A 21,626-nucleotide genomic window follows, 5' to 3' on the forward strand; every position below is an offset into this window, starting at 1 on the left:
CTTACAATGGGTTTATTGGGGTGTAACCTTATGGGATGTAATCCCATGATAAGTTGAGGAAGATATGTATTGCAAAAAGAACACCACAATAAGTCTAGCTGACGTTCATGTGAAGGGCTTTTTATCATTGATAAATCCTCAAAGTGAATTTTAATCCCCAGTATTTTTTTAATCCCCAGTATTTTTATATGAATATACTTACTGCGCTTGCAAGGTAAATTTTGAATATGGTGGATTTATTAGTCAGGGTTCTTCGGGTTGCAGATGACAGAAACCAGAATCAAAATAACCATTGTAAAAAACGGGACTTAAGGGATTCCTGGGTGGCTCAGTCGGTTAAGCATCTGCTTTAGGCTCAGGTCATGATCCCAGGGTCCTGAGATCGAGCTCCAGATCGGGCTCCTTACTCAGTGGGGAGCCTGTGTCTCCCTCTGCCTGCCACTCCCCCGCTTATGTAAGCGCGCGCTCTCTCTCTGACAAATGAATTAAAACAAAACAAAAACAAACAAACAAATAACGGGACTTAAGGGATAGATACTGGTAGATGCCAAAACAGGGCAGTTCTAGGCACCTAGGCCCAGAACCAGGGATGGGATGCCTTTTACAAGACAAGCTAGTCTTGGGGCGCCTGGGTGGCTCAGTTGGTTAAGCGACTGCCTTCGGCTCAGGTCATGATCCTGGAGTCCTGGGATCGAGTCCCACATCGGGCTCCCTGCTCAGTGGGGAGTCTGCTTCTCCCTCTGACCCTCATGCTCTCTCTTTCTATCTCATTCTCTCTCTCAAATAAATAAATAAAATCTTTAAAAAAAAAAAAAGACAAGCTGGTCTCTACTTTCATCTGAGTAATGGCCTCATTCCCTCAGACCCCTCTCTGTGGCTGGGAATATGGCCGCTAGAACCTTGGGAACACATCTTTACGATTCCACGGCCTGTCAAAGACAAAAACCAAACAACAAGCAAACTGGTTTTATTTAGGGTATTATAATAGGGAGAGCATCCTGGATCTGAAGATCATTACCTTAGCAGGGTAGTCTGCCTGGAGATTTTTCTAGGGAGAAATAGACAACTTCCAGGTAGGGTGATTTTATAGTTACGATTGTTTTTGTAATCAAGGAGTGTCAGTCAGTGAGCTGAACAGGAAATGTTTGTGTCTAGCTAGTTTGAGCGGGACAGACAATTCACAGAATCATTTCTGTGAATTGGAATGTGAATGGGAATTCAGAGAGTTTCTGTCTGGTCTTATCACAGGTAAACAAGGGGGTCATCTGTGGGACTTATCTAAGTCACATGAGGAAGAGTGGTTCTTTGTAGTAAAGTTGGAACATGAAAGGGTCAAGGATATTTCTTAACCTTCTCAGTTTTCTAGGAACATGGGGCTTAGGTAAAGTTCAACGTTGTCACAATGGAGAAGGGAGTAAGAAAGTTCCCCACCAGCTGCAAGAGACACATTTTTGGAACAGTGCCATGTGCTTGGTCCCATGTTCATCTGCCTATCTCTGGGTCAATCTTCGTGGCCCAGTGGGAGGGCGTTCTTTGAGTGATTCAGCCTGGGTCAGAGTAGTGAAGAGAAGTGATAGTGGGGAGACCAGGAAAATGGTTCTTCAGCGGGCAAACGGTCAGTTTAATTCCAAGGGAGCTAAATGTGAGGATTTTTCCTTAAAGCCAAAGAAGACACAAACCTTTGTTCAAAATTAAATAGTGGCACTGTAGTAATAGTATTGGTAAATTACCAAGAATTCTTTTTCTAGAACTTGAAACAGTCTGAGGAGTCTCACATGATGTTTCCATCCTCCTAAAAATTGCCCCTCCCTCTTGCCAATCAATGCTGTAAAATGGAAACCACAAATATTTTTTTTTAAAGATTTTATTTATTTATTTGACAGAGAGATAGAGAGCACAAGTAGGCAGAGAGGCAGGCAGAGGGAGAGGGAGAAGCAGGCTCTCCGCTGAGCAAGGAGCCTGATGCAGGGCTCAATCCCAGGACCCTGGGATCATGACCTGAGCCGAAGGCAGCTGTTTAACCGACTGAGCCACCCAGACGCCCCTGGAAACCACAAATACTAAGAGCCTTTAGTAATATTGCAAGCTACTCATTCTGGTTTTGACAATTTTTTTCAAGGTACTTGCCACTTTCCCATTCTACTTCAAGGCCAAATTGGGCTTACTGTGATGGAAATCACAGATATCCCTGCTCCTACCACCTAAGAGCTTTAAGGCCTCGTGGTTTATGAATCAGTGTGGGGAGAAAACAGCCCCCCATAACAAGGTCCCAGGGAAATTTGACTCCTTGGACCAGCTGGTGCCCAAAGAAGCAAATATAGACTGGAAGTCCTAGAGTCTAAAGAACACTAAAGGGTTTTGAAATGCTTCACCTTTCTATGTCACCTGCCCAACTGCAGATAGGGATACAGAGAAACCCCATCCTGTGAGGGATCAGGATTTCACTTTATAGTTAGTTGGACTTAATTTAGTCACAAGCGATTTAATCAGGCTGCTATTGGTGAAATCTTTGTGGTTTCCTTTCTCCTCTGTGGTTTCTGAGGGCTTCAGTGCCCTTAGAGAACTTAATAAACTTGGCTCCAATATCCAGGCTCTGGAGTAATTCATAGATTACTCTATATATTGGATGGTTTGATTCCTCTTAAGCTTCTCTGTCTCTTTTCCTACCCCAGGTCATACCTGAATATATGAAGCTGCATCTCCCTTGCAGGTACCGACCAGAAATCCCATCACACCAAGCATCTCACGAAAAATTTATGGGCTTCAGTGGAAGGTAGTCACATTGTAGATGAAGTGACCACTCTCTGTCTTTCTCTCTCTGGCAATTACTGACCTCCCTTACTTCACCTCAGATCAAGAGCCCTCTGCCCCTTCCAAAAGGAACCCACAGTCCCTACACATCACCTTGTAAAACTCTCCAGAAAGTGAGGAATAGTAAATGCCCATCCCACAATATAATAGTAAATGCTCCCCCAATATAATGTTTATTTCAAAGCCTACTCAAGCCTATGTGGATTCCTCAGCTTTCTAGTATTCTGGGGCACAACATTTTCTTTCACTACATCAACACTGTGAGACATCTTTTGGGGTGTCTTTCTAGCTCATGATGACAGTCCTCTGAGGCTGGGTATCAGTGACCCTTTATTCCCAGTTATACTTGACTGAACTAGCTTGGCTGATCCAAGCTGCACCAATTAGGATCTTTTACCTGGGAATTTTATATTAGAACTGAATGTCTATAGGGCACCTGGCTGGCTCAGTCAGTGGAGCATGTGACTCTTGATTTTGAGGTTGTGAGTTTGAGTCCCATGTTAGGTGTGGAGATTACTTAAAAGTAAGATCTTAAAAAAGGAAAGAACTGAAGGTCTCAAGTTTTCAGCCCTATGTAGGGTTGGGCTTGAAGCATGTACATTCCAAGTTGAGGGCAGCCATTAAGTATATGCTCTGCAGAGAGAGAAGTATATGAAAATACTTTTAGCTGAAAGTCAGAGAAATCTCAACTCAAAAGGTTTCATACTTGCCTGAGTGTGTCTTTAATGCTCTCTTTGTTGGCTGTCCCTGCCTCTCTAGTCTATGCTGATTAGCATCTATGTTAATGCCTACTGGGTGGCAAGTGTCCAATATAGGTGTCCTTGGAGGCATGTCCTACTCAACAGTTCCCGGATGAGCAGATCTTAGCTCCGGTTTGACCATTCCTTCTCAACTGTTGCCTCTTGTTGCAAGGGTCCCCTCTTGTAGCCAGTGGTCTTCTTGGGTAGGGTCTGGTGAGACAGTCCAAGTTCAGCCACCTATTCTGATGTGCAGTGGATCCTTGTAGTGTGTCATGACATACTACTTTCCTCTCCTGCTTCCTTCTGATAGTTAGCTCTCCCCAGTTCTCTTCTCTCTCTCTTCCCCCCTCCCCATATTTGTCCCTCCTTTGTTCAGAGAAGGAAATTGGCAGCTGGCCAACTAGGGCAGAGACTGGAGGTCTCCCTTCCTTTCATGTATCTCTCTCTAATCTTTACAAGAGCCTCCCTCTCACTTGTCTTTCCCTGGGAGACAGCACCTTCCACTTCTACCTTGAAGTAATTCTGTTCTCTCCACAAAGCCAATTCCTCATCTCCCTTTCACTCCTTCCCACTTCTTCTACAGAGACTGCAGGGTTGGTTTGGTTGGGATGGGGAATAGGCTAGAAATACCTAGGCTGTTTCTGCCTCCTCTCTTGAGGGAGTTGGCTGGTTCCAATTACTGGTAATTTTCTTAAAGGTGTGGATTAGTGAGCACTTTTTTATTCTTATCTATGGGCCCTAATCACCAATTCTGGGAAAACTGGGAAAAATCTCATGCAATATCCTGTTAGAGCAACAACAATAACAACCATCTCTAATATTCCTTTTTTTTCTCTTAAAAATTTTATGTTTAAGTAATCTCTATACCCAACCTGGGTCTCAAACTTACAACCCCTAGATCAAGAGTCACATACTCTTCCGACTGAGCAAGGCAGGCACCACTGTAACAATTCTTGATAACTCACTATGTGTCAGGCAATGCACATTTTATATTAACTGTCTATTTAATCATTACATCAACCCTATGAGGTAGGTCCTGTTATTTCCTCCATTTTTCAGGTGAGGAAACTGAGGCTTAGAGACTATTAAGCAACTTGCCTAAAGGCACTCCAGCAATTATGGTGTAATTGGTACTGAAGCCCAGGTTGTAGGGCCACAGAACCTTAAACACTCTACTATCCTCCCTCTCTTGTGTAACCATGGGAAGCATGCTTGCCTATCATTTTTTAAGGGTATCTTTTTTTTTTTTTAAGATTTTTATTTATTTATTTGACAGAGAGAGAGATAGCGAGAGCAGGAACACAAGCAGGGGGAGTGGGAGAGGGAGAAGCAGGCTTCCTGCCGAGCAGGGAGCCCGACGTGGGGCTCGATCCCAGGACTCCAGGATCATGACCTGAGCCGAAGGCAGACGCTCAACGACTGAGCCACCCAGGCGCCCAAGGGTATCTTTTTTGAAGTACAACTATTGTCACAGAGTATACACACTTCCCAAAATACTCTCTGGGAAGTCTGAACCACATTATAATTTCTCATATACCTTTGCCAGTATTTTCTTCTTCTTTTTTTTTTTTTTAAGATTTTATTTATTTATTTGACAGAGAGAGACACAGCGAGAGAGGGAACACAGCAGGGGGAGTGGGAGAGGGAGAAGCAGGCTTCCCATGGAGTGGGGAGCCTGATGCGGAACTCGATCCCACACTGGGATCATGACCTGAGCCGAAGGCAGATGCTTAACAACTGAGCCACCCAGGCGCCCCTTGCCAGTACTTTCTAATGTAATTTTTTTCCAATATGGTTTGGGAAAATGGAATTACATTATTGTTTTAATTAACTCTTTAAAAATTCCAAGTGAGATCGAGCATTATGTGTTTGTCATTTGTATTTATTCTTTAGTGAATTTTGTCTTCTAATCTTTGGTCTATTTTTTTTTTTTGATTGACTTATGACAACTATGTATAGATCAAGAATATTGCCTCTTTGATGTCATATATATTAAGAATATTTCTTTCCGGGTGCTTGGGTGGCTCAGCCGCTAAGCGTCTGCCTTTGGTTCAGGTCATGATCCCAGAGTCCTGGGATCGAGCCCTGCATCGGGCTCCCTGCTCTGCAGGAAGCCTGCTTCTCCCTCTCCCACTCCCTCTGCTTGTGTTCCCTCTCTTGCTGTGTCTCTCTCTGTCAAATAAATAAAATCTTAAAAAAAAAAAAGAATATTTCTTTCAAAAAAAAAATTTCTTCGCAAAGTTGTCAAAGAATACATTTTTTTTATTGTGGTAAAATATACATAACACAAAACTTACCATTTTAACCATTTTTAAGTGTACAATGGCATGGCATTACGTGTATTCATAATGTTGTGCAACTATCACTATTAATGATTTCCAGAACTTTCTCACCGTCCCAAACAGAAACTCTGTACCCATTAAAAAGTAATTCTAGATTTGCTCCTCCCCACAGCCCATGGTTGTCTCTATTTTATGTTTTGTGAATTTGCCTGTTTTAGGTACCCCATATAGGTGGAATCATACAATATTTGTCCTTTTGTGTCGGGCTTATTTCACTTAGCATACAGTTTTTAAGGTTTATTCATATTGTAGCATGTATCAGCATTTCATTCCTGTTTTATGGCTGAATAAAATTCCATTGCATGTGTATCCTTTATTTTGTTTATCCATTCACCTCTTGATGGACACGTGGCTTGTTTCCACATTTGGGCTATTGGAATAATACTGCTATAAAAGTTGCTGTACAAGTATCTGTTTGAGTCCTTGCTTTGAATTCCTTTATGTGTATAAGTAAGAGTAGAATTGCTGGATCATATGGCAAGTCTACGGTTAACTTCCTGGACAAAGTATGATTTTTAAAAATTTAAAAACATACACGTGTCAGTGATTTATGTAACTCATTAATGAGAGGACCAGCAGGATCTTAAAGCTAATTCATTGAAGAACTCAAGAGACTGAAGTGAAGGAAAGAATGTTGAAGTCAGAGTGCTAAATTAAATACAAAACTTGTTATTATTCTAGCAGGCAATAAAAGCATAGTCTTTGGAAATATCTTTTCCACCAGAGACAGAAATCATTTGCATCTCTCCCATACAAACACCATTTGCACTTTATCAATCTTCTGTGAAGTTAATGTCTAATTTTACAGTCTGGGCCCTAATCAACAGAAAATGGCAAGTTGAACAAAGTTACATTTTCCCTAGAGAATCATAGGTCCCTTAGGTAGGCTCATTAAACAATGTTTTAATATGATATTGAAAGAGCAAGCAGTAATCTTTTTGCCTTATCTCCAAATTTTGGGTAAAATTTCTTAATTTTGTATTTATTGCCCTTAATTTTGTTTATGGTCCTTTTTGCATTCTGTTTTCTATCTATCTTTTCTTTTACTGTCTTTGTCTTACTTTTAGAGAAGAAGCCCTAAGCCACTGCTCTTTCTTTAAAAGTAAACTCCTGCCTTTCGTGGAAATGTCACAAAATATAATCCATATTTAATAGACTAAATAGTATTCTTAAAAGGTTGGTCATCCAGTTTTGAAGAATGACTTATTAACCACATTTCTATTCTCTGCTGAATACCTTATTCTTTCAAAGCTTTTCAAGAATACTCAAAGTTCTTATCATGCTTTTTGTTTCATAATATCTCCATTATGGAAGCTTCTTCTGATCACCTTTCCCAGGCCTGTCTTTGTCTTGTCTGGAAAAGAAACTCGGGTACTTCTAGTGAGCTCAGATCATCTCCACTCTTGCTGGGGCTTGTTGCTGCTGCTGCTGCCGCCTTTGACCATAGGATGGATTCCTGTGCCATTGCTGGGAAAACATGGTGGTCACCCTCCTCTGAGTTAAGGCTTATGCTGCTGGCATTCAGTGGCAAACTGTAATCGTCGGTGATATATTTAGAGTTTGAACTCACATTGCGTTTGAACATCAACTACATGTCAACATGAAAATAAATGGTCCCCCTCTGGTTATGAAGCAATGTATGGGCAGGATGCCACATGAGCTTGTTCATAGTAACACTGTTCATAGTAACACTGATTCTTAATCAGATTACAAATATTCACACTCCAAGCTCCAGATTCCTCTTTAATCAGGAAATCTGAAGAGTAAATTATTGTTGGAGGCCACAGGGCCTTTAAAAATCATTTTCTTTGAGTCGTAGAGCAAGAAGCAAAGAACATTCTGTCATGAGAAATGAGTTGTATTCGGCTGAAGGGAAACCAACCAGCATAGGATAACACTGAGTCCTGATGAATTTGTTAGTTAAAATGAAAGATCTTGTCAAGAAAATTCCATAATTTGTAGAAATGGGATGGCAGCTGTTCCTATGGCAAAATATCTCCGTGGGGGTCCCCTAATGCTCAGGAACAGGACAAACCCCAACAGAGTTGGGTTAAGCAGGTCAGAGTCATGTTTGTGCTTTCAGCAGAACAATTTCACAGGCAGGACATTGGGGTGGAGCTGGAACGTCAGCTACTAGAAGTGGGAGAAGACTGAGTTGAGTCTGTGGCTGGTTGAGGAGAGGCTTGAGCCAATGGGTAAGGAGGTTGTGAGTCAGGCCAGGAAAATGATCGTTGATTAAGGGATCTAGATAAGGGGGTTAAATTTTCATGATCATATCAGCTTGTGTGGCTTGGAGAAATCTGTGCAAAGTTCATCCAGCGTTTTAAAATTATAAAGAGGGAAAGGACTGGGATTGATAATGGAACTGCAAGACATAAAATAACTGTAATCAGACCAAATAAGGGCAAAAAAGTGAGGATTTAGGGAAGGACTTCAGAATGAGATCATGGTACTACTATTTAAGCAGACAGTTTGATAGAATGAGGAAGGACCCTAAAATTTCAGCCAATTTGGACTTACAAGTGATTTGTAATGATAGTTTTTATATCAAAAGAGCATTAGGATTAGAAAAATAACCTGAGGAAAAAAGGAGACTTAATTGTGCGCTCCTATTCCTTAAACAGTATTTCTTATGTTTATTCTTATGTTTAATTTATGATTAAACAAAGTTAAACAGATTTTCTATAGGACTTATCAGTGTCTATAAAATGGCAATATTAATCTATTATCTCATGGAGCACTGTCCCATGGAACACAGTTTGGGAAAGGTTGATTTAACTTAATGTTAAAAAGCTATAACCCAACATCAAAAACTAATGATGTAATGTATGGTGATTAACATAAAAAAAAAAGGCATAACCCAATTCAAACATTGTATGTAATAAAAATAGTGAAAGGGAGAAATGTATTCCACAATGTCAACAGTGAATGACTGGTTGAATTATTCCTCTTATTCTTTTCTTTCTTTCTTTTTTTTTTAACTCGTATTACTCTTTTATGTTTTCATATTCACTTTAGTGACCCTTTACAAAGAACATGAACTTAAAGAAAAGAGTGGTATGATTTAGGAGACCGATGTTGAAGTCAGGAGTTTTAAAAGCTGTGTGACCTTGAACCCAGTTCCTTAACCTCACCAGGTCTGTTTTCTTATCTATAAAATTGGAAAATGATATCTACCTAATGGGTTTGCTATGAATATTCATTGAATTATGATATCCAAATCACTCAGCACAATGTCTGGCACATGCTGTAGGATCTAGAGATGAGGTAATTACCATTATTATTGAGTTACTAGAATTCTAGAGTTTAAGAAAGGAGTGCTGGCTGGGTTAAGGGTGCTTAGTCCACTCAGTGTGATATCAGGGAGGCCCAAAAATACCATTATCAGAGCTTGTACCTTCCTCCTGAAGCAAAGAATTGCAGAAGCTGCTCCAGAGTGTAGGACAGGATTCCACTGGCTACTTGGCAGGGAAGATTATGAATTCCCAACCGGAAACCTTTGGTCTCATGGTGAGCAATCTATTAACACTGTATATTTAAAACAAACACCTTCCTGACTGCTTAGAACTAAATTTAATCATTGTACCAGAGAAAGGCATGCAACATCTTCCTCCTTCTAAAATTCTCAAGATGCTCTGCTGAATCAAAGGAAGTTGTGCTACAACCATGATGCCTTCAACATGAAATATTCTGGCAACTTCATTGCTTCACAATTGTGATTCTTGGAAACTTGTCACTTTAGATTCTTCAGAATTCTTAAATAACTTTTTCTGACTTCATTTACTTAAATATCCCAGAATAGCCTCTTGAGCTATAAGTTTGATGATCCAGGAAACTATTTATAGCAGGATGAGTACTCTCTGTGACTGATGTTATGTTTTATTTTGAGAAGGACAAATCATTAAAAAGATTGATAGGGCCAATGGTATTTTAAACTGAAAGCAGAGCCAAGGCAAATAAGGTAGGTAGGTATGTTGGTGGAACACAAAAAGATAGGGTTGTACTTTTTTGCCAGTTCAGTTAAAGGCTGGGGAGGTCTCCCACATTCTAGAGGGTAGGCAGAGACAGAGCCCATAACCCAGACCTAGTGATATTTTATTTTTAAAGATTATTTATTTACCTATTTAAGCAGGAGAAAGAGAGCACGAGTGAGGGGAGGGGCAGAGGGAGAGGGAAAGTGACAGGCTGACTTGCTGCTGAGCAGGAAGCCTGATGTGGGGCTCTGTCCCACGACCCCGAGGTCATGACCTGAGCTGAAGTCAGACTCTTAACCGACTGAGCCACCCAGGTGCCCCCAGACCTAGTGATATTTTAGGTAAAGTCACTTCAGCCTATGGCAGCCTGGCCTCTGTTTGCCCAGTGTTTATAATGCAGAGCAGACAGACACAGGACTCTCTTTCATCACAAAGGTCAATACTGTTCTTGGTGTCATTGACATCCTCCTAGGAGGAAACAAATATAAGACAGAAGAAGGTCAAGGTAAATCTTCTTCCTTTTTTTTTTTTTACTTTTTTATTGTGGTAAAATACACATAACATAAAATTTATTATTTTAACCATCCTAAAGTATACAAATCAGTGGCATTAAGTACATTTGTACTGTTGTGTGATCACCAGTACTATCCATCTCCAGAACTTTTTCATCATCCTAAACTTAAACTTTGTGCCCTTTAAACAGTAACTCTTCATTCCCCTTCTCCGAAGCCCTTGCTAACCACTATTTTATTTTCTGTCTCTATGAATTTGCCTATTCTGATTTCTGTGTCTCTCCCAATTGGATGGGGGCCACCAAATGTGGGGCAACCCTATTGGGTGGAGGCCCGTGGTGAAAGAATTCACCCAAGGCAGAACAAGGGAGATAGAAATTTATTGAAAACACCACAATGAAATGTGGGCAGGACAGCAAAACAGAGACTTTCTGCCCCAAGGCAGTTCTTGGGGGAGTTGTAGTTAAAGAGGGAACGTGAGAGAGTATGGGAACACATGGATTTTTCCTTTTTTGGTACCTGTGTCTGGGTGTAAGTAACCCATTGGTCAGCTAAGGCTTATGGCTATTTTGAGGTGGGTCACCTAATGGGCCTGTTTGTATCAGCCAGAGGGTTGGGGGGTCACTGCAGGCCCTTCTACCTTATTCAGGTTTCCATAGTTCAAGTTGGTTGCTAAAAGTGTCCTCTAAAGTTTCCTCATATAAATTGAATCATACAAGATTTGTCCTTTCATGTCTGACTTCTTTCATCCATGTTGTAACATGTGTTAAGAGTTTTGTTCCTTCTTAAGGCTGAATAATATTCCATTGCATGTATATACCATTTACCATGTTAAAAATCCATTCATGCATCAGTGATTATTTGGGTTGTTTTCACCTTTTGGCTATTGTCAATAATGCTGTGAACAGGGTTGCAGTGTATCTGTTCATTCCTGTTCTCTTTGTTCAAAGGCCTTTTCTTGCTGCCTCCACTCCTATTACCTACCTCCCTCAACCTCCTACCCTAGGTAGCACTCAGTACTTGCTTTTGAAGACAAAGTACGTTTGGTTTAGCCAAAATGTAACAACTGTGTAGTAATTTGCAAGTGTAAAGGCAAACAATCTGGCCTTTGGGCATTGCTCCAGGAGATTGAGGTATGTGTGTGTGTGTGGGGGGGAAGGAATGCAGATTTGAGAAAATGCACTTTCTTCTTAGCTCATTCATTAAATGATCCAATTGTTCTACCCTTGAGATAGAGATCTTTAACTCAGTCTACGTTCCAGCAATACAGAAATTCTCAGCAACTCAGACTAGCTCTCTATTGCCTTTTTTTTTGTTCACAACCTGAAAGCAGACTTTTGCTTTTCCGGAAAGCCCTCCTCGTCTCCCCCATTTTGTGCGTAAACTGGGTTTGTTTTTTTTTTAGCTATCCTCGTGACCGGTGGGATTCAGGTGTGTGTGTGTGTGGGGGGGTTGAAGCTTATACACTTATACTCTTAAAAAAATAAAGTTACAAAATAAATATGCAGGACAAAAAAAAAATCACAAAAATTACTGGAGACTTGGGAGATCGAGATCCCCCTACTGAGACCACTTCAATTTATCAGAAATTCTTATTATATAAAGATGCTTTCCGATGGCAAGCTGGCTTCCTGCTTGCTCCTGGAACACTCCGGAAGTGAGGGGCCCTAAAGTTTAAGGTTCATTAGCCTCGAGTAAGCCTGTCACTTACTGGCCGGTCTGAACCGACCTAGGTAGCGTGTCATCCATCTGTGTCTCTTGCGTTCAGCTCAGGACAGGTGCTTGGAACGTGTTGGGGATTTCAAGGTTTAAGTCATGTTGGCCCCTCCGTCGGCTCTAAGGACGCGAGCGGCTTAGAGAACGGTGAGGCAAGGCTGAGTGAAAAAAACCACGGCGGCGGGACTGAGAGGATTCCTGCCCTCAGCCGGAGGGGGCGCTGTCTTGGACTTCGAGAGAGCCCCTACCTAAGGCCCTCCTCAGGGCCACATTCCAAGGGCGGCCTTGTCCTCTACCCGCGGACCTACCCTAGGGACCAGAGGGGAGGGCTCTCTGGACTTTGAAGATTAGCTTGCGCTTCCATTTTGGAAGCGCAACACAAAGTGGGGCGCGAGAGGTCCCATCACCGGAAGTTTCTTTGATGAAGAAAACCGGCGGAAGTAGGCCAACGGCGCCTCTTCAGTATTTTGCCTCCAGCCGGCTGGGCTACTTTCTTCTGGAAGGGGAGGGGCCCCACTGCTTTTTGCCGCCGTGGGGAGTCGCTGCAGCAGGTTCTGTGCGCAGGCTCAATTGGCCTCCCAACCATCTTTCAGCCGCGGGGTCCCTTCCGAGGTTTTCTTGCCTGGACGTGACGTACTCTTGTCGTAATTGGGGGCGGAACCTCAGAGGGAAAAGCGTCTGAGCCGGGGTCTCGCGAGAACATTCCTTTCCTTCGCAGCGCTACAGCTTTACTCTCGTCGCGACGAGATCTTTCGAGATCTTCTCCGCCCCCGCTACCGGTGCCCCATCTGCGGCCGCTGAGCCGGAGCCGGCCTGAGCAGCGCTCTCCGCTGCCGCTCCCTTCCCAGGGACTTCCCGCGAGGACTCCCTCACGTCCTCCGCTAGCCCCGGCCCCCCGGTCCACGCGGCCCGCACTCTGCGCGCCAGCCCCGCCGGGGTCCGTGTCCTGTTTCGCCGGCCGGACCTGGGCTCGAGCCCGAACTGTAGCCGGCGCCATGTCGGTGGTGGGCATAGACCTGGGCTTCCAGAGCTGCTACGTCGCTGTGGCCCGCGCCGGCGGCATCGAGACGATCGCTAATGAGTACAGCGACCGCTGCACGCCGTGAGTGTGGGCCAGTCCGGCCGCGTGCACGGGGGGGTGGGGAGGTAGCGCTTGCTCTGGTCTGCGACCCTCGCGGCTTGGGGAACGCGAACCGGGGAGTCACCTCGGTTGCGAACCGAGGGTCCGGTGGGTAAGGAGCCCCCGCTGGGTGTCAGGTCACTAGTGGCCGCGACTCGCCGTGAGGGTCTGCGCCAGCGGCGAGGCCTTTTCCCGGTGGCCTGCCGGTTGAGGGAAGGCTCTGAGCTGGTACTCGTATCAGCGGAGGGCATGGGTAGGAGCTGGAGGGAAGGCAGGCCTGGGTTGTATAGTGGACCGAGTTCTTTTGGAGGGCAGAGTCCAGGCCCAGGGCGTACTGCCGTTTTTTCAGCCTACCACAGAGTTCGGAGCTTTGCACACAGTAGGCGCCTAATAAAAGTTAGTTGAATTAAATGGGTTCTGGCGTTTGCCGGCGGTCTGAAGATGGAGCGGCCAGAATCCCACGTGAGTGGGGGCGGGGCAGCACCCGGAAGAGAGGGAGCCGGAGCACCAGAGGCTCGGGCTCCGCATGGAAGGCACAGCTACCAGAAAAGTACTTAATAAAGTCAGTGTCTTGATACGTTTGCGTTCACGTTGGTTTTTCACATCGTTTCAGTATGCTGGACTATGTTGGGTCATTCTCTCCTTTCATTCTCTGCGCGTCTACACCAGCGTTCCACTTTCACAGTTAATACATTCCAACCAGGGTGTTGGCCGCAATTGTTAATGAATGACTCAGGGGCTCACTTTGACTTCTAGAACCTATAGTAAGTTAAGGGACCAGTATAGACAGAGCTCTAAAAAATCATGACTCACTCAGGTCTTTCCTTGGGTAAAGAGTCTTCCTTTTGACTATAGAGGTACTTTTCAATCCATTATCCTCTTTTGGGGCAAAATCTTTTAAGAAGCTTATTATTTTCTAGGTTCTCTTATTATTTGACACGTGGCTCTTCAAGGGCTTCTGTTCCAAGGCCCATTTCTTCCCCATAACTTTGGTCACCCTTCCCGCAGTTGGGTAGCCAAACGAGATTGCTCCCTCCAGTGATCTTTGCTGCCCAGAGACTCAAAACATTTCCCTTCCACTTGTAAAATTTCTGCCCGTTGTTTTAGACCTAGACCAGGCGCTTCCCTGAAAATCCATCTCAGATCCTAAAACGTTGTTTGATGTCCCTTTCTCAGTTAGGTTATAGTTTCACTGAGAGAGAATTCACAGAATGTACAGTTAACCCATTTAAATCGTAGAGTTCAGTTGTTCTTAGTGTGGTCACAAAGCTGCAACTATGCCCCACAATCAATTTAAAAACATTTTCCTCAGTCCAAAAGAAATCCTGTACTCATTAGCTGTCACACCCAGTCCCCCCTATATTTATAGTTTTTAATAGTGGGTTTTATGTTCTAATTTGTAATTCCAGAGAAGGTATTGTATACTGAGCTTTTTTTAATCATTGAAGTTTGTTTTGAGTATTTAAGCATTAATTTTCCATTTGATATCGTTTTCCTCTCCAGATTCAAGTTTTCTTCATTTGTAAAGATAGTCTTTCCCAAGAAGTCAAAAAGGGTGGTGCACTGAGTCAGGCATTTAACTTTTGGTCCTTTTCCTGCCTAGATTTGAACATAATTTCCATCCAAAGGGAAGAGAATTCCCAATATTGGAACTAACAGTGTTCCTGTCTTTTCTTTCTGTTAATGTTCCTTTTTTTTTTTTTTAGACAAACAACACTTTTACCATGAATTCCATAAAAAAAAGTTTAATCTTTTCAAATTGGAATTAAATTTGCCTCAATGACTAGGTGATGGGTGACCAGATACATTACATAATTGTGATAAGATAGTACTATTTAAATACTTTAAGGGATTTTATGTTTTCTCCATGTTTTATATTTTCCAGGAACTTCTAGGGATACCATACATTGAAGTAATTTTTGTTTACTTTTTTTAAAAAATTTTTTTATTTTTTTAAGATTTTATTTTATTTATTTGAGAGAGAGAGAATGAGAGACAGAGAGCATGAGAGGAAGGAGGGTCAGAGGGAGAAGCAGACTCCCTGCCGAGCAGGGAGCCCGATGCGGGATTCGATCCCGGGACTCCAGGATCATGACCTGAGCCGAAGGCAGTCGCTTAACCAACTGAGCCACCCAGGCGCCCACATTGAAGTAACTTTTGAACTATGATTTTGATTAGCTTAAATTTCTTTCTTGGAGTTCCTAAGTAGGAGATGGGAATGGAAAGGTTGATTTTTGTAGTAGTTACGGAATAGTGGATTTTTGTTTCAGGTACACAGAGACTATGATGGGGGTTTGCTTTAGTGTCATAGTGCAAATGAGATTTAGTTTCTGGAGGGTTGGCTGTGATGGAAGTATCTCATTTCAAATTGTGGCTGTAACAGTATTTGGATTCACTTTTTGAGGATCCAGTTGACTCTTGTCCAGAAGAGACTCTTACTTTTCACCAAATACAGGCTTGCTTTATTTTAGCAACTACTGAGTGCCTCCAGTACGCCAGCCATTGTGCAAAGCGCTGGAGGTACTCTGAACAAATAAGCAAGATCCTGCCATCATGGAATGGGTAGTGGAAAAAAGCCAGATGCTAAACAAACATGTAATTACTAACTGGTTAAGGTCCAGATGGGATAGTACAGAATACGATGGCCGGGGAACTGATTTAAATTAGATGTACGATGGAGATGAAAGGTGCTCTTAAAGAAGTGCGATTTAAGTTGAGACCTGGAGGATGAGTAGAAATTTACATGGAGGTGGTGGGTGGGTCTAAGGAAGAGCTGGTTAAGGCAGAAGGAACAGCAAGTGAGGAAGAGTGAGGCATTCAGAAGAGCTTGGCACACTTGGCTGCCTGAGAAGATCATAACTACTCTTGAGCCACTTGAAAGAATGGTGTGAGATGGATTGGAGAGGAGTTAGCAGGACTTTGTAAATTATGTTAAGGATTTTTATTTAGGTGCAATGGGAGTTGATCCAGTGTAGATTTTAAAAATATGGTTTATCTTTTTTCGTGGAGAATGGATTTATCTGAGAAGGGGAAGAGAAGAAGCAGGGTGTTACTTAGGTTATGGCAGTATTTAGCCCATGTGGGAGTTGGTGGTGGTCTCTACTAGTGTAGTAGCAGGGGAGGGAAGTGTGGGCGGCTTTGAGATAAACTTTGGAGGTTTAATTTAGGAGCATCCATGTTGACGAATTTGATCATAGGCTTTGGAATAAGATGAGAAACCTATTTTTAGTGGGATTATTACAGTAGAAAGGGTACAGCCTTAAAGCTTTGGAATGAAAATGTTAATGGAGTGCCAAACATTACTGAAGAATTGGGCCATACTTTCCAAAAAGAACAATTTATAGGGTAGAAATGAATTATTTAAATAATTTCTGTGTGTGAATTGTTTATATTACTATTTTCATGGACTTAGGTCCTAATAAAACAGTATATTAGGAATTTGAAGAGATGAAATTGTCTATTAGCTGCCCTTGAGAGAGCGAAAGCTGAAAGTACGTACTTTTTGGTTAACTGGAAGATTAACATCTGATACCTAACTTGTGCAAGAAAAGTAGTCCTAGGAAATAAATGTGTTTACATGTTGTGTAGAGCTAAGTACAGCAGTAGGATCTTGAGTCTTTTGGATTCAAAGAAAAGGAAAATTGATTTGTTAACTAAAGTTCAAATTGCTTACACCATTTTCCTTCATATGTCTAATTGTAGAAGTTATGAAAGTAGTTCCTTAGAATCATTTAAGAGCTAAAATACAATCTTGTATACAAAATTTGTGGACTAATCGACAGGAACTTTGTCATGAGGTTCTCAATTGGGTTTCCTAAATTAAAACATTTTTTTCTTGACTTAACAAGATATTTGTTTGTTGTAACAATAAAAACACTCAAGTGCTGAGGTTTCTTGTCCTCATAATTTGCTGTTTGCTGTGTATGCTTCTGTACCTTTTTCCAGACTTCTACAAATATACATTGTGGGGGATGGGTATGTTTGAACAAATAGGATCATACTATATTTTGTAAATTTTCTTTAACATATACTTTAGACTTCTTTCAGAGTCAGTAAATAATGAACCTACCTTCTTAAATGTGTAATATTCTTTATTATGGCTGAAACATTTTTTTTCAAACAGGTTGTTTCTAACTTTTGTAATTACAAGTAGTTAATTGAACAGTAGTCTTTTACACTTGGATTTACTTGTTAATATTTTTATTTCTGTTGGATAGAGTTCCAGACGTGAATTTGCTAGGGCAAAGAATATACAGTTGACCCTGTATATCAGTGTGGGGGTTAGGGGCACTGACTTCTGTGTGGTTGAAAACCTGTGTATAAAAACTTTTGACTCTCCAAAAAATTCAACCACTAGTAGCCTACTGTTGACCAGAAGCCTTACTGATAATGTAAATGGTCGATTGATACATATTCTGTATATGTATTCTGTACTGTATTCTTAAGCTAGAGAAAAAATGTTATTAAAATCATAAGAGGAAATACATTTTTTTTTAAAAGATTTTATTTATTTATTTGACAGAGAGAGAGGGAACACAAGCAGGGGGAGTGGGAGAGGGAGAAGCAGGCTCCCGGCAGAGCAGGGAGCCCGATGCGGGGCTCCATCCCAGGACCCTGGGATCATGACCTGAGCCGAAGGCAGATGCTTAATGACTGAGCCACCCAGGCGCCCCGAGGAAATACATTTATACTACTGTTTTGTATTGAAAAATCCATGCATAAGTGGACCCACACATCTCGAACCTGTATTGTTCAAGGGTCAACTCTATGTTCTTAAAGTATTGTTGCCAGGATACTTTATACAAATTTAAGGGGTTAATTTATAACAGGAAGATAAGTGATTCACTGGGCATTGTGAAGATTATAATGGGCTAGAACTATATAAAGTGTTTAAGATAAAGCCGGACACAGTAGATATTGCCCAAGTATTTTCTAGTATTGCTGTTACTACCTAAAAAATACAAATTTTTTTTATTAATCCTCCTCATTAATGGACTGTATGTTGGGATAATAAAAATAAAATTATTGAACTTTGCCTGAAGGGTTCATAATTTATAGCTTTTAATATGCAAATCTTGGGGCCCCTAGGTGGCTCAGTCTGTTAAGCGGCTGCCTTCAGTTCGGGTCATGATCCCGGGGTCCTGGGATCAAGTCCCGCGTTGGGTTCCCTGCTCCGCGGGGAGTCTGCTTCTCCCTCCCTCTCTGCCTGCTGCTCTGCCTACTTGTGCGCGCGCTCTCTCTGGCAAATAAATAAATAAAATGTTTAAAAAAATATGCAAATCTTACTGATTGGAGAATTTGCTCTGCTTTAGGAACTGTGTATCATTAAGTGTGAGTTGTTCGGTCTGTTTGATGTCTGTTTTTTGGGGTACTTTCTAGTTCACGGCTAAGGCAGTAAGAGGATAACTCTGACTAATGTAATCTTTTCCATGCCAGTTTTGCTTAAATCTTTTATTTGATAGTCTCAGTATTATTGTGGGTTCTCTGATAAACTCATTTTCTTATATAGGTTAAGAAAGAGAATTAGAGCAGCAGCTGTTCTAAATATCCCGAGAGCAGTTCTACACATTCTTATAAACATGAAACTGTGCCTTTTAAGGATCTGTGTTCATTGCAGCTGTTCGTAACGTCCCGTTAGAATGTGCATAAGTATTTGGTCAGTAGTATCTCTTACCCATGAAAGGGAGAACAGTGTTATTCTCTGGCCTAAAAAGATGATGATTTCTACAGCTTAACGATTAGAACAGGGGAGTCTTGAACTTAATTTGAATTAACTTCCTGTAATACCAACCTGTATTTGGGAGTGGAGGACAGGTAATGCCAGTCAGTTAGCAAGTGTCTGTTTTTAGCAGCATTGACTTGGAATTGTGTGACAGAGAGGAAGTGTAAGATAAAGATTCCTGCTTTCTAGAGATGTAACCATTCTATTTAGAAATATGAATGATATAAAGTAGTGGTAAACAGAATAAGAACAATCATGGATGGGTTATTAAGTACAGACTTAAAGTGTCAGTGCAGAGGAGAGGTTACATCTGTGGGGGGTGGAGTGACGAGGAAAGGCAGGGGTGGGACTTGAGCACATAGGATTAAAATACATGGATGAAAAGTTTGGGATGGTCTAAGTGAAGGTACAGAAGTAGGAATGAATCTAATTGGTTTGCCAGGCAGTACAAAAATAGGTATATATGGGATTTGGAGTCCAGTAGTCCTGATTTTGAATCTTGGATGCTTATATTTACCAGTTATGTTTCTGGATGCATTAACTTGACTTGAATCAGATTTTCATTTATAAAATTGGACAGTAATAGTTCTTTTCTCTGAGTATTTGGGAAAATCAAGTGTAGGTTGCTAAGCACACTGCCCAGCATATGGGAGCTGGACCTGCTTGGTTGAAGAGAGGCTTCCTGCCACAGATAACGATTGGATGCATGCTATGTGCAAATTTTGGAAGTTGCTGGTGAGTGGGGAGTAGTAGGTAAGTTTCTTTTTAATATCTTGTTCCATGTAAAAATCCTAGTGGAATAATTCAGCCTCTAGATTTTTCAGATCGTATGTTGAGGAGAGACAAACTGAATGGAGGGTATTTAGCTTATTATTTTTTTTTAGGATTTATTGTATTTATTAGAATTGCATAGGAGTATTTACTTAAATGCTAATGGTGGCCATCCATGGTGGGGGTGGTGGTTGTGGAATTACAAATGTTTCTTTCCTTTGTCATACTTCTTGTTTTCTAATTTTTTGCATAGAGCTTATACTAACTAGAAAGCACTGGACTAGGTTCTAAAACGGGCTCTAATATTTGACTTCATCTTTTGGCCTTTCTTCACATTTAAATGTTAGGTTTCTTTGTGTAAGCTTTTATTTTTAAAAACCCTTCAATTTGCGCTGTTTGACATGTTGACCCTCATTCAGTTCTTTGTGAATGAAAGTAGGACTTTTTATTCCTCATGGGTAGATGATTTTGAAGATGACTGACTAGGTTTTAATGGATAGCTTGAGAAGGTGAAGCAGAACTTTCATAGCAAACTAGTTGGTATATTTTTGTATGGAACTCAAACCAGGGCTTCAGTGGGGCAATAATAATGACTAGTATTTTACTATTTATGATACGCCAGTCTCTGATATAAACCCTTTAAAAGGGGATCAACACAGGGGCACCTGGGTGGCTCAGTTGGTTAAGTGTCCAACTCTTGGTTTCACCTCAGGTCACGATGTCAGGTCTGAGCTATAATTTGAAATATAATTTCTTTAGCTTTTCAAGATGTACAAAGCAGTTCCTACTGCTGCGTCGGGCTCAGTGCTGGGTGTGGAACCTGCTTAAGATTCTCTCTCCTTCTCCCTCTACCCCTACCCCGCTCTAAAAAAAAAAAAAGTTGATCAACACATTTAATTTTTACAGCAGGTATATGAGGTAGGTGCTGTAATTTCCCCCATTTTATTGATTTTTATTTTTTGTTTTCCCCAATCTGCATTCAAATCCCTGGTTTATTCAACACAGTCCTTTTAGTCTGCACCAACAAAGTATAAACATAACAGTGCCTAAAATGCTAGAAGTTTATAAAACTCAAAACAAACAATTGATAGTACTGACTGTACAATAAAAGCCAAAAAAGCAGTGTTCATGTTGCCAAGGTAACCTGCAAGACCCCCATGAATAACAGCTGCAACAGAGGGGTCCGTGAGCTAGCTGCAGAGCTAGCTCTCAACTTGCTTGCCAATTTTAGAGAGAAAAGGAGACCTGGGATGTGGTTGTGTGTGCATTAGTACATGTAAAAATAGAACCATTTTCAGTAACTAACATGGGGTGTTTGATCCTAGAAGTTGGAAGAGGATGGGGGCAGGGGAGCAGGGCCAGGCTAGCAGGAACAGCAGTTGCATTTTCCTGAGACACTCTCAGGAAAAGACCAACAGGCAAGGCCATGATCAGGCCACCAGACTAGTCCTCAGTCATTTGTGGAAATGAAAGTCATACCCGCAGGCTGGGGCCACACTGCTACCCTGTTTGTCCCTGCTGGCTTTGCTACCAAATTGACTCTCTCAGAAACTGAAAATGTGGGAGCATTAGCCAGAAAACTGGAGAGCATCTTTATAGGCGCAACCCCAACCCAGTAACACTCCTGCAGCCGGAACTTTGCTCTCAGAGAGTATGTCTCAGTTACTCTCTTCAAAACCTTTCCTGAGTGAGGAATTTGTTTCTCACCAATCTTCCTTTGGCTAGAAAAGTGACCAAAGTGAAGTGGATGCGATAGAAGTTACAGGGCACAGAGCTTCCGTGGCTCTGTTTATTGGGAGGAATTGGAGCTGCAGTGGCTACTGTGGCCGCAGCAGCCAGGGGGACTGCCCCTCAGGGAACGCAGTCTCATCCGCGGGGGTGACTGGTGCCACGGCGGGGGGGGGGGGGGGGGGGGGGG

The 21,626-nt window shown here is 41.9% G+C and overlaps 1 protein-coding gene and 1 pseudogene across 2 annotated transcripts in view; one reads left to right on the forward strand and one right to left on the reverse strand.

The window, feature by feature from the left end:
• Positions 1-12,774: 12,774 nt before the first annotated feature.
• HSPA4 (heat shock protein family A (Hsp70) member 4) overlaps positions 12,775-21,626 on the forward strand; it is a 46,736-nt gene continuing 37,884 nt past the window's right edge. For both annotated transcript variants that reach the window (XM_021702053.1, XM_044917126.1), the window contains exon 1: positions 12,775-13,197. In XM_021702053.1, coding sequence (XP_021557728.1) covers positions 13,091-13,197 — 107 coding nt within the window. In that variant the 5' untranslated portion in view covers positions 12,775-13,090. The remainder of the gene's footprint in view (positions 13,198-21,626) is intronic.
• LOC110591166 overlaps positions 21,430-21,626 on the reverse strand; it is a 1,030-nt pseudogene continuing 833 nt past the window's right edge.

The sequence above is a fragment of the Neomonachus schauinslandi genome, chromosome 7, assembly GCF_002201575.2.
Source record: "Neomonachus schauinslandi chromosome 7, ASM220157v2, whole genome shotgun sequence".
Taxonomy (NCBI): domain Eukaryota; kingdom Metazoa; phylum Chordata; class Mammalia; order Carnivora; family Phocidae; genus Neomonachus; species Neomonachus schauinslandi.